The following is a 13,516-nucleotide window of genomic DNA, read 5'->3' as shown; positions in this document are numbered from 1 at the left end:
TCGTTTTTCTGCTTCGTCTATGTTATGTTTTTGGACATTAGTACTTGCCGTAGTTTTGAAGCAATGCATGATGGAATAATGTCGGCTGGAATAAACACACGCTGAGAAATAGCTCCATGCCTGCCTACTTTATGGGTCACATATAAACCTATGGATAACGGAGACATATATAATAGTCTCCTTTTCAGGTGAGAGAGGACGCTAAAGGCAGTGCCTTTAAGGCACGCCCACAATATTGTTGTCGGGGTGGAAATCGGGAGAAAGTCGAGAGAATGGTTGCCCTGGGAGATTTTCGGGAGGGGCACTGAAATTCGTGCGTCTCCCGGGAAAATCGGGAGGGTTGGCAAGTATGCATTATTAAAAACCTACATGAGATGTTCACACCACAATACACCGCCACAACATTTTATAATGTGCCAGTGCAAATAATTTATAAAAGTGCATAGGTTCCAAACAGGTATACTAAAAGTCTTTAGTAAGTCCAGATTAGATGTTTAAACTTCAAAGTACAGGCAATGAATACAATATTTTATTGTTGATATACTGTCTATCTGTGTTGGCCCTGCGATGAGGTGGCGACTTGTCCAGGGTGTACCCCGCCTTCCGCCCGATTGTAGCTGAGATAGGCGCCAGCGCCCCCCGCGACCCCAAAAGGGAATAAGCGGTAGAAAATGGATGGATGGATACTACATATTCTCTGTACTGTAATTCATATCAAAATAGTTGTTAAGTCAATGTTATCAACACTAATTTCTCAGTAACGCAGACTTTTTGTTTTCTTTTGGACGGCGTGGCGAAGTTGGTAGAGTTGCTGTGCCAGCAATCTGAGGGTTACTGGTTCAATCCCCACCTTCTACCATCCTAGTCACGTCCGTTGTGTCCTTGAGCAAGACACTTCACCCTTGCTCCTGATGGGTCCTGGTGAGCGCCTTGCATGGCAGCTCCCGCCGTCAGTGTGTGAATGTTTGTGTGAATGGACGAATGTGGAAATACTGTCAAAGCGCTTTGGGCTCCTTAAAAAGGGGTAGAAAAGTGCTATACAAGTACAACCCATTTACCATTCTTTTGCCAGAAAAGTAGCAATGTTCTTTTTGGGACGTTATGGCGCAGTGGGAAAGAGGCCGTGCGCAACCCGAGGGTCCCTGGTTCAATCCCCACCGAGTACCAACCTCGTCACGTCCGTTGTGTCCTGAGCAAGACACTTCACCCTTGCTCCTGATGGGTGCCGGTCAGCGCCTTGCATGGCAGCTCCCTCCATCAGTGTGTGAATGAATGTGTGTGTGAATGGGTAAATGTGGAAGTAGTGTCAAAGCGCTTTGAGTACCTTGGAGGTAGAAAAAGCGCTATACAAGTACAACCCATTTATCACTTATTTATTTATTTTGGAAAAATGTGAGTTGACTGCAACATGACAATGTGTGCAGAGATCCTCTATGGTGCAAGCAAGATTTGTATTTGTTAAACACAAATAATTTGGTTCCTATAATGACATGGGACTTTCTGCTGTTAGCTCTGAGCTGGAGCTAACACATTTTTGCTAAAAGCACTGATAGTAAATACTACTAAATACTATGCAGGAAAAATGTATACATTAATGCTGGTGTTGTTTATACAGTTGTGGTCAAAAGTTTACATACACTTGTAAAGAACATAATGTCATGGCTTTGGGTGAGTATCCAATAGTTTCTACAACTCTTGTTTTTTTTTGTGATAGAGTGATTGGAGCACATACTTGTTGGTCACAAAAAACATTCATGAAGTTTGGTTCTTTTATGAATTTATTATGGGTCTACTGAAAAGGTGACTAAATATATATGTTAAAATTATACATACAGCAATGTTAATATTTGGTTACATGTCTCTTGGCAACTTTCACTGTACTAAGGCACTTTTGGTAGCCATCCATAAGCTTCTGGTTGAATTTTTGACCGCTACTCTTGACAAAAATGGTGCAGTTCAGCTAAATGTCTTGGTTTTCTGACATGGACTTGTTTCTTCAGCATTATCCACACGTTCTCAATGGGGTTTAAGTCAGGACTTTGGGAAGGCCATTCTAAAACCTTAATTCTAGCTTCATTTAGCCATTCCTTTACAACTTTTGATGTGGGTTTGGGCTCATTGTCCTGTTGGAACACCCAACTGCGCCCAAGACCCAACCTCTGGGCTGATGATTTTAAGTGGGAAGTGTTTGTTTGACCACAACTGTAAGTGGAATGGATTGAATAATGACGTAAGAAGGAAGGGAAGAAAAACTTACACAAATATGATCATACATGAATGAAGGTTATATGTTTAATTTGCATTTTGGACACATTATATTGCATTTTTTTTTTTTTAAGAAAATAACATCAAATGGGTAATTAATATTTTAGGCCATTCAATGCCTTTTTCTGGCAGCATTATATTTCTTAATACAATACTGGCTTGGAAACAGGAGTTGACAACAGAAAACACTTATCCCATCCAACTATATCAGCAGCAGCAGCTTTATTGTTGTCCATTCTTAACATGTACAAGACACATAAGAACTGAAATTACATTTTCGGCACAGTCCCACTAAGAGCAGACATACGTTACAAGGGGACAAGACGGGGCCGCCAATCGATCAGCCACTTACGGCGCTCCTTAAAAAAGGTGAGGGAAAGGTGGGAGAGTAAAAAGAAAATATCAGTCTAAGGCTGGACCGTCAGGAGGGGTCCAGACTGAGTCCGGGGGGAAAAAAACCTCACATAGCATGGAACACATAAACATGGTACATGTAATCACAGCAACTCGCAACGTGGGGGGGATAATTGGGGCCCTGGAGGCCGGCTGCCGCTATAAAGCTCTACTCAGCCATCCACAACCCCGGAAGAATTAAGCAGTGGTGAAGGCATTGATTTCGGGAGGGGCGTGTGCGTGCATGTATGCCCAAATAACTTGGGTGAGATGTTGAAATGTTTTTGTGGACTGGGGCCGATCTCAATGCTCGACACCAGGTGATGTTGAAAAAAAGGAAGGTCAAAAGCGTCCATCGTTGAGGAGTCCTCGGGGGAGTTCTTCAAAACAGCCTGTTCCTGATTGCATCAAGGCCATTTGAGGGAGTCAAATCGTAGATTAAGATGTTGTTTTTCTTCGAGAAGTCCAAACATTGACTTGCCTGCTCTGAGTCTGTGCTGGATCTCTCAAATTCAATTTAATTATTCCTTCTCAGCAAACTTCTCCGAGATGAGATCCATTTTGCAATTCAAATCATAAATCGCTCCAGTCTGTGTTCCCACAACCCGACCCAATCCTTCCATTGCGTTGAACAGCAGTTGGGCCCCTTGAGTGGCTGCCATCGTCTTCCGAATTTGAGGATAAACCAGAGCAATGCCCAGCCCAATCAGCAGGTGCCCCGCGATCAGAGTTCCAAATAGGTAGATGTCTTCCACGTCCTCGATGGAAGGAACTAAGAGGCACATGGGTCTCCATTTATCCCAGGAATCTCTCACGTACCCCTCAGCAGTGGTTCCATCAGGGCAGCCAGGCTCCCCCGAACCTCTTTTCCTTGTCGAAAAGACTGTCAATTGCGTCGAGAGTCCAGCTGATCATATTCATATTTAATGTTTAGATTAGAGGATTGCACAAAGAAAGAGGCTTCTGAAAAGTTCAGACAAAGACAAGGACATGGAAAGCAAGCTATAGGTAATATTTATAAAGTTTTGATAAATTGTTTAATTGGATAATGAGTCCTTTTCCCCACAGAAATTGTTAAATTCCCTCCTACATTATGCATGTGTGACAATAAATACATAGAAGTTACACCACAATAATAAACATGTTTAAAACTAAGCGTTATAGTCTTGCAAAAATGGAAAATTTTGTAATGCAGCTCTTGTGTCATTAGGTTGTGCAGGTGTATCATCATTGACAGTACACTCTCTCGCCTGTGGCTTTAACCTCTCACTACCTGTCCACATCCTCTCACAGGGTTTTCTGGACATTGACCTGACAGACCTACGGAAGGGTGGCGCCAACATCACTGGCTTCCAGCTCGTCAACAACTCAGAGCCCGGCGTCAGTCGAGTTGTCCAGCAATGGATGGAGTTTGACAACAAAGATTCCAAAGTGCCCAAGAGTCGACTCAAAGTAACTCAATTTCCTCACTTATGTACAAACCCCGTTTCCATATGAGTTGGGAAATTGTGTTAGATGTAAATATAAACGGACTACAAAGTTTTGCAAATCATTTTCAACCCATATCCAGTTGAATATGCTACAAAGACAACATACTTGATGTTAAAACTGATTTAAAAAAAAAATTGCAAATAATCATTAATTTTAGAATTTGATGCCAGCAACATGTGACAAAGAAGTTGGGAAAGGTGGCAATAAAAACTGACAAAGTTGAGGAATGCTCATCAAACACTTATTTGGAACATCCCACAGGTGTGCAGGCTAATTGGGAACAGGTGGGTGCCATGATTGGTTAATGTGGAAGTAGTGTCAAAGCGCTTTTAGTACCTTGACGGTAGAAAAGTGCTATACAAGTACATCTCATTTACCATTTACCATCATTGGGTATAAAAGCAGCTTCCATGAAATGCTCAGTAATTCACAAACAAGGATGGGGAGAGGGTTACCACTTTGTAAGCAAATTGTCGAACTGTTTTAGAACAACATTTTTCAACGAGTTATTGCAAGGCATTTAGGGACTTTACCATCTACGGTCCGTAAAATCATCAAAAGGTTCAAAGAATCTGGAGAAATCACTGCACGTAAGCAATGATTTTATGGCGGTACTGCATCAAAAACCAACATCAGTGTGTTAAGGATATCACCACATGGGCTCAGGAACACTTCATAAACCACTGTCAGTAACTACAGTTGGTCGCTACATCTATAAGTGCAAGTTAAAACTCTACTATGCAAAGCCAAACCCATTTATCAACAGAACCCAGAAACGTTGCCGGCTTCGCTGGGCCCGAGCTCATCTAAGATGGACTGATGCAAAGTGGAAAAGTGTTCTGTGGTCTGACGAGTCCACATTTCAAATTATATTTGGAAACTGTGGATGTGGTGTCCTCCGGAACAAAGAGGAAAATAACCATCCGGATTGTTATAGGCGCAAAGTTCAAAAGCCAGCATCTGTGCCCAAGGCATGGGTAACTTACACATCTGTGAAGGCACCATTAATGCTGAAAGGTACATGCAGGTTTTGGAGCAACATATGTTGTCATCCAAGCGATGCTATCATGGACGCCCCTGCTTATTTCAGCAAGACAATGCCAACCCATGTGTTACAACAGCGTGGCTTCGTAGTAAAAGAGTGCGGGTACTAGACTAGCCTTCCTGTAGTCCAGACCTGTCTCCCATCGAAAATGTGTGGCACATTATGAAGCGTAAAATACATCACTGGAGACCCCAGACTCTTGAACGACTAAAGCTCTACATAAAACAAGAATTGGAAACAATTCCACTTTCAAAGCTTCAACAATCAGTTTCCTCAATTCCCAAATGTTTATTGAGTGTTGATTAAAGGAAAGGTGATGTAACACAGTGGTGAACATGCCCTTTAGCAACTACTTTGGCACATGTTGCAGCCATGAAATTCTAAGTTATTTATTATTGGCAAAAAATAAAAATAAAGTTTATGAGTTTGAACATCAAATATGTTGTCTTTGTAGTGCATTCAATTGAATATGAGTTGAAAAGGATTTGTAAATCATTGTATTCCGTTTATATTTACATCTAACACAATTTCCCAACTCATATGGAAACAGGGTTTGTAATTGAAGTTCTACTGTAACAAAGAAGTTTGTTTCTTTTCCCCCCCGATTGTTTTTGGCTTTCTGCAAGAGGTCGTGAAACTATGAAACTGGGACAGGATACTTAAGTATGATCGTATCACTTTTGATAATTAAAAATCTGAATATTTGCAATACAATTGCCTGATAACGGACTTTACCCGCAAAGATAATGGACTGTGTTGAGGCAATTAACTCAGGATGGATGCGAATGGTGATAATGTCGTTCACTGCAGACTCTTACTAAGATTTATGCTCACTCCCACATCACAGTATATCAAGACGATTGCTTTTATTTTGAAATGTGTTCTCTGTATTTTCAGTACACTGGAGCTCTGTCATATGATGGCGTAAAAGTCATATGTAATATGTAATATTCTGCTCAGCGGCCTTGTGGTTAGAGTGTACACCCTGAGATCGGTAGGACGTGAGTTCAAACCCCGGCCGAGTCATACCAAAGACTATTAAATAGGACCCATTACATCCCTGCTTGGCACTCAGCATCAAGAGTTGGAATTGGGGGTTAAATCACCAGAATAATTCCCGAGCGCAGCCACCGCTGCTGTTCACTGCTCCGCTCACCCCCCAGGAGGCGGAACAAAGGGACGGGTCAAATGCAGAGGGTAATTTCACCACACCTAGTGTGTGTGTTACTATCAGTGGTAATTTAACTTAACTTTACATATTATACATACATACACTCTATATATATGTAAATATCACATATGTTATATTTTATAATGCTACTATGGTTAATTTTTAGTCTACTTTATACCTGCATTATCCTTTCCATCCTTACTCTTTCCATACTTTGTAACTGAACTACTGTGTGGAACAATTTCCCTTGTGGGTCATCCATCCATCCATCCATTTTCTACCGCTTATTCCCTTTCGGGGTCGCGGGGAGCGCTGGCGCCTATCTCAGCTACAATCGGGCGGAAGGCGGGGTACACCCTGGACAAGTCGCCACCTCATCGCAGGGCCAACACAGATGGACAGACAACATTCACACTCACATTCACACACTAAGGCCAATTTAGTGTTGCCAATCAACCTATCCCCAGGTGCATGTCTTTGGATCAATAATGTTTTTTCTAATTTTACATCCAAGTCTAAGAAATTTCTTCTCTGTCTTTTCAGTACACAGGAGCTCTGACATATGATGGCGTAAAAGTCATGTCAACAGCGTTCCAGAACTTAAGGAGACAACGGATAGACATCTCGCGCAGAGGAAACGCTGGAGAATGCCTCGCTAACCCACCAGCTCCCTGGGGTCAGGGCATAGACATCCAGAGAGCCTTGCAGCAGGTCTGAGCAAACACAGAAAAACCTTGTACTCGCACACATAAACATGGAGTCTAACAGCCATTCCTGAGTGGCACATGCACTAACCGCTCCTGAGCTGGGGCTGGCTGAGCAAATTAGGTCCCTGGTTCTGTCGTCTAAAGTTCACATGAAGTCGCAGTAAAGCTCCCCTGTATCAAAAGTGACGTCCAGGCTAGTAAACAATGTCCTGAGGCAATAACTCTCTGTTTTGATCATCATGTGATATGACATCAGCAATTGAGTTGAGAAATGTAATATTTGGCAATGAAATAAGAACTAGTGGCCTGAGCTGTGACATTTCTTTAAACCTGAACACAGGCAATATGAAGCACATTCTTAGTAAATTACCCCACAACATAATGTAATATCACAATAATTGTTTTAATTTACCCCAGAACTTCTGACTTAATATCAAGTAGAAAAAGATATCTTCTTCGCAGACCTAGATGTAATTGCACTTATATGACCAGGCAGCCCGAGGCTCTGTCTGCAGAGCGTCTGTGCACAGACCCACTCAGTGTCAATCGAGCCATCTGCCTGCGGATGGGCTGTAGAATGAAGCCGTGTTCGCTCAATTAACTCCATTGCACCGCCAAGATAAACACAGTGCACTGTACACGGACACTCCGTCTGTCATTCACCTCCGCAGGGAGACAGATGCTGAGGTCTCGTAACATATGAAAACCACACAAACACTGTACATCACATCAATTTTTTGAGGGCATGCAGAACATAGACTGTACATATTTTGCTATCATTCACATCTAAAGTCCCACATTTTGACTCAATATCTCAAACTCAGGTTCGTATAGAAGGACTGACTGGCCATATTCAGTTCAACGAGAAAGGCCGTAGAACCAACTACACTGTTAGTGTCATGGAACTGGCTCCGTCAGGACCCAAAAAGGTAAGCATTCAGTGAGTCGGCACATTAACCATAAGGTTATCATTCTCACTGTGTTTGATACATTTAAGGCACTGATTATCCGTCCTTGTTCAGGTTGGCTACTGGAATGAAGATGAGAAGTATGTGACCACCGCAACGTTTATGAGAGGCAGCAATGAGACTTATGGCCTTCAGAACCGAACTTACATTGTCACTACTATATTGGTGAGTTTGTGGAAAATGGAATTAGAAAATTCACATTTCCCCTTTGGGACTTAAAGGGGAACATTATCACAATTTCAAAAGGGTTAAAAACAATACAAATCAGTTCCCAGTGGCTTGTTTTATTTTTCGAAGTTTTTTTCAAAATTTTACATCTCCCGGAATATCCCTAAAAAAAGTTTTAAAGTTCTTGATTTTTGCTACTTGCGATGAGACTGTCCATTTCCCTGTGACGTCAGTCATTCAGTGGTGCCAATACAAACAACATGGCGGTTACCACAGCAAGATATAGCGACGTTAGCTCGGATTCAGACTTGGATTTCAACGGTTTAAGCAATTCAACAGATTACGCATGTATTGAAACAGATGGTCGGAGTATGGAGGCAGATAGCGAAAACGAATTGAAGAAGAAACTGAAGCTATTGAGCGAATAGCTATTAACGCTCATCGACCATAGCATGGGTGTACCTAATGAAGTGGCCCATAGCATGGCTGCCTTATTAGCATCGCCGGTAAAATGTGCAGACCAAACGATCAGGACTTTCGCATCTTGTGACACTGGAGCAACTTAAATCCGTCGATTGGTAAGTGTTTGTTTCGCATTAAATGTGGGTATCTAGTTTCAAATGTACATACAGCTTGTGTAAATAGCATGTTAGCATCCATTAGCTGGCAGTCATGCTGCGACCAAATATGTCTGATTAGCACATAAGTCAACAACATCAACAAAACTCACCTTTGTGATTTCGTTGACTGTATCGTTGCAAATGCATCTGCAGGTTATCCATACATCTCTGTGCCATGTCTGCCTTAGCATCGCCGGTAAAATGTGAAGACAGTCTGGCACATTCAATGGGGTCTGGCGGCAGATTTCTTGCCAGTGGTGCAACTTGAATCCCTCCCTGTCAGTGTTGTTACAGCCTCCGACAACACACCGACGAGGCATGATGTCTCCAAGGTTCCAAAAAATAGTCGAAAATAACAGAGCTGAGGTGTTTGTAATGTGAAAATGAAAATGGCGGCTGTATTACCTCGGTGACGTCACGTTCTGACGTCATCGCTACAAGACCGATAAACAGAAAGGCGTTTAACTTGCCAAAATTCACCCATTTAGAGTTCGGAAATCGGTTAAAAAAATACATGGTCTTTTTTCTGCAACATCATGGTATATATTGACGCTTGCATAGGTTTGGTGATAATGTTCCCCTTTAACAGACATACAGTAGTAATGCTAATCTGACCCCACTGGCCTAATCATGAAATACAGTAGCAACTTGAAAACACAGTGGAACCTCATAAGTTGAACTGTAATGCCGGTTGACTTTCAGGTAAGTACAAATTTCCCTTAGAACAACTGCACAGTGGCCTTTATTGTGGCCCAATGGTTAGCACGTTGGCCTCAAAGTGAGGAGAGTGAGTGAATTTATGTTTGGGCATCTCTGAGTGGATTTGCATTGTTTTACCCATGTATGCATGTTTTCTCTGGCTACTCCAACTTGCTCACACATTCCAAAAACATTAATTTGAGCTTAAATAAGGAGTCTTAATTGTCCTTAGGTGTGAATGTGAGTGTGAATGTTTTCTTTGTATGGTGACCTGTCCAGGGTGTACTCACTACCCTACTCAATCAATCAATCAATCAATCAATGTTTACTTATATAGCCCTAAATCACTAGTGTCTCAAAGGGCTGCACAAACCACCACGAAATCCTCGGTAGGCCCACATAAGGGCAAGGAAAACTCACACCCAGTGGGACATCGGTGACAATAATGACCCAGTGGGACGTCGGTGACAATGATGACTATGAGAACCTTGGAGAGGAAGAAAGCAATGGATGTCGAGCGGGTCTAACATGATACTGTGAAAGTTCAATCCACAATGGATCTAACACAGTCGCGAGAGTCCAGTCCAAAGCGGATCCAACACAGCAGCGAGAGTCCCGTTCACAGCGGAGCCAGCAGGAAACCATCCCAAGCGGAGGCGGATCAGCAGCGCAGAGATGTCCCCAGCCGATACACAGGCAAGCAGTACATGGCCACCGGATCGGACCGGACCCCCTCCACAAGGGAGAGTGGGACATAGAAGAAAAAGAAAAGAAACGGCAGATCAACTGGTCTAAAAAGGGAGTCTATTTAAAGGCTAGAGTATACAAATTAGTTTTAAGGTGAGACTTAAATGCTTCTACTGAGGTGGCATCTCGAACTGTTACCGGGAGGGCATTCCAGAGTACTGGAGCCCGAACGGAAAACGCTCTATAGCCCGCAGACTTTTTTGGGGCTTTGGGAATCACTAATAAGCCGGAGTCCTTTGAACGCAGATTTCTTGCCGGGACATATGGTACAATACAATCGGCAAGATAGGATGGAGCTAGACCGTGTAGTATTTTATACGTAAATAGTAAAACCTTAAAGTCACATCTTAAGTGCACAGGAAGCCAGTGCAGGTGAGCCAGTACAGGCATAATGTGATCAAACTTTCTTGTTCTTGTCAAAAGTCTAGCAGCCGCATTTTGTACCAACTGTAATCTTTTAATGCTAGACGTGGGGAGACCCGAAAATAATACGTTACAGTAGTCGAGGCGAGACGTAACAAACGCATGGATAATGATCTCCGCGTCTTTACTGTTTACAAGCAGGATAAAACAGACGTGCTACAAATCATTTTAAAATATATGGGCTAGGAACAGAGGACCAGAGCTTTGACTCAGAGAGAGAAGGCAGAGACTGATTTGCGGTTTGTTTGGCACCCTGTAATAAAGAATTAGTAATTGATAGCATATATATACAACAATGAGTTGAATGGCCGTTCAACGTGAGAGCAATTTGAAGGAAAACACAGTTGCTATATACACATATACAATATCAATTAAATGATTAAGTGTCTCCGAATCTTGTTTAAACCTGTGAAGTGAAGTGAACTTCACTTCACTTAACTTCACTTGTCTAAACCTCACCTCAGATGTTAAAGTTGATGAAGAAAATTATTTGAGAAAGTATAGCAGTACAGTCCATGTGTCGCGGTTATGGGTGAAAGTGTGCAGAGGGTGGCTCAAGAGCCTCCTACCAGTCCAGACAGAACAGGTGGTGGGGTTCCTGGCTGGAATCTCCCAACAACGGTCCTTGGACAAGGTGTTTTATTTCCTCAGCTCGCCATCAGAAAGAGAAGCCTGGCCAACTCCGCTTCTACAGTCATACACAGGTCAATGACAAAAACCTGGCGCTGGTAGTCGGCTCTTAAGCAGAAATACAACCTGCCTCCCCTCACGTCTACTGGCCACTTCCTGCTACCGTCTTATAACCACAGCTAATTGGACTGCGGCGGTCACATGACTAGGGAAAGTGCACAGCGCTCAAAGAGCAATAGAGCGCAAGAGCATACCAGCCACTTCCTGCTACCGGCAAATAACCAAAGCTAATTGGACCGCGGCGGTCACGTGACTGGGTAGAACGCCCAGAGCTCAAAGAGCAATAGATAGCGAGAGCATAATAGTCTAACGGTATGGATTTGACACCTGTGTTACACATGAGTGAATGGAAAACTCCACACTGGAGAGGTTTTGAACAGTGGCGGTATTGCTGAAATGCACCTTAGTATCTACTTTTCAACCATGTTTTGTCTTTGTTGTTTTGTCAATTTTGTAAATCTCTAAATTATCTGTCTTTTGTGGCGTTCAACTCTAGAGCTTCAATTGTAAACCATTCATAAGGGCTTCATTTGTTCTGGTAAGAATGTGTACAGAATCTTCAAGTCTTGGATCAAAGGTTGGTGTGCACCATAAATATGGAAGAGGTAATTATCAGGCCGACATGAAGAATTATCATACCGATAAAGCCGATTAAAAAAAAACTCCAATAAGCTGAGAATATCTGTACTGTGCTGTAGGTGGGTTAGGATAAGCAAATCAAGCGTCGTGAATTTCCTCCCAGCTCACTGTAAACAAACATGGCGTCAATCCTGTGGGTCTTCTTCACTGTTTCAGAAGAAGGCATTCTGTGTGCTATTTGCAGCGAATATTCTGCAAACACTCCGTGAGGAAAAGCTTCACGCATCAACACATCAAACATGATCAGTTTACACAGTTCACTAACCAACATGGTCTGATGGTTACCAAATCCTTACGAGGATATTTCACCTTTAGGACAAGATCTCAAGTGGGGTTCCCAAATGTACAGTAGTTGATGAGTAATATTTTCCACACCTTTTCAAATCAATAGCACAAATTGTTCTGGGGGACTATGGCGGTGCAGCAATAACTAATCAAGAAAAAGTGAGTCTACAAAACAGTCATAGTTTTATTCATTGGTCTGTGAAGAGATAACACTGCAGCTGGTGTCTGTATAATAGTTTGAGTTTATAAATAAAACAGCACACAATGGCGGGCCAATTCATCTGACAGCAAAGTTATACCTGACATTTCATTGGAATTTAAGAGCAATGTTGAAAATACCAGTTTTTTTTTTAATACAGAGGACAATAATAAAGATGTAATTCTATCAATGCAGGCACAGGATGTTCTCAGATTCTGCCTCGTGCAGAAAATTTGATATCAGAGAATAAATTCAGTGTCTAAAAATGCCTGCAGCTCCGTTCCAGTTTACTGGCTGTACATCTGGTGTATTTTCAAGTATGAATGCTTTTTATCTCTGAGCATCAGAGCAGCCATGTATTATTACTGGACTTGGAGCAAACCTTCCATTTTCTGGATGAAATGCAAGATAGCTGATTTTAGACATTTTGTGTGCATTCCGTGGTCGAGTGAGGCAGTTTGTGTGCAGCTGATCTCTGCTATGAAGGTTGATGGGTTGAAGGATTTCAACTAAGCCGTTTTCTTCGGAGAAATTCACAGAATTAAGTTGTGAGGACTATAACAGGAGCATATTCCTGAGTTGCTACGGCATAGCTGCAGTTTAACACATTCACGCTACATTTGTTTCATATAGGGAAGGCTACAGATTTGTGTCATAATGCTGCAGAAGTGTTTTACTAGGCTCCAACAGTAATGCAGTCTGTTCGCCGGAATTAAAAGTGCTTCTAGCTATAAAGTGAGTTTTGGAATCTAATCAGAAATCAGTCACAAGAATCCTCCTTTAAACATGAAGGTTACAGTCGCCCAAGAGTACAAACCCAAAATAACTTTCACTGACATAATCTCCTATCAGTGCCCCCCTTTCAGGGAAGATAAATTGCTTTTGAGTCTCTATATACCAAAGAGAAGAGATTAGGTGTTAACATTTATTAGGCTGAAGGGTGTAGCAGCAGAGCTTTTACACCTTTTAACTTTTTTGTTGGCCAACCTGGTCCTTGAGGCGATGT

General features: G+C 42.2%; 1 protein-coding gene across 8 annotated transcripts in view; it reads left to right on the top strand.

Annotated features, from left to right (window-relative positions):
• gria1a (glutamate receptor, ionotropic, AMPA 1a) overlaps positions 1-13,516 on the top strand; it is a 210,400-nt gene that overhangs the window by 107,888 nt on the left and 88,996 nt on the right. For all 8 annotated transcript variants that reach the window (XR_009806936.1, XR_009806935.1, XM_061901832.1 and 5 more), the window contains 4 exons: positions 3,952-4,110; positions 6,909-7,076; positions 7,897-8,001; positions 8,095-8,205. Coding sequence is in view for 6 of the 8 variants with exons in the window: in XM_061901832.1 (XP_061757816.1) it covers positions 3,952-4,110; positions 6,909-7,076; positions 7,897-8,001; positions 8,095-8,205 (543 nt within the window). In the remaining 2 variants the exon portion in view is untranslated. The remainder of the gene's footprint in view (positions 1-3,951; positions 4,111-6,908; positions 7,077-7,896; positions 8,002-8,094; positions 8,206-13,516) is intronic.

This window comes from Nerophis ophidion, linkage group LG05 (genome assembly GCF_033978795.1).
Source record: "Nerophis ophidion isolate RoL-2023_Sa linkage group LG05, RoL_Noph_v1.0, whole genome shotgun sequence".
Classification (NCBI taxonomy): domain Eukaryota; kingdom Metazoa; phylum Chordata; class Actinopteri; order Syngnathiformes; family Syngnathidae; genus Nerophis; species Nerophis ophidion.
The sequence above is the reverse complement of the archived record's forward strand: the minus strand, read 5'-3'. Positions and strand labels throughout refer to the sequence as shown.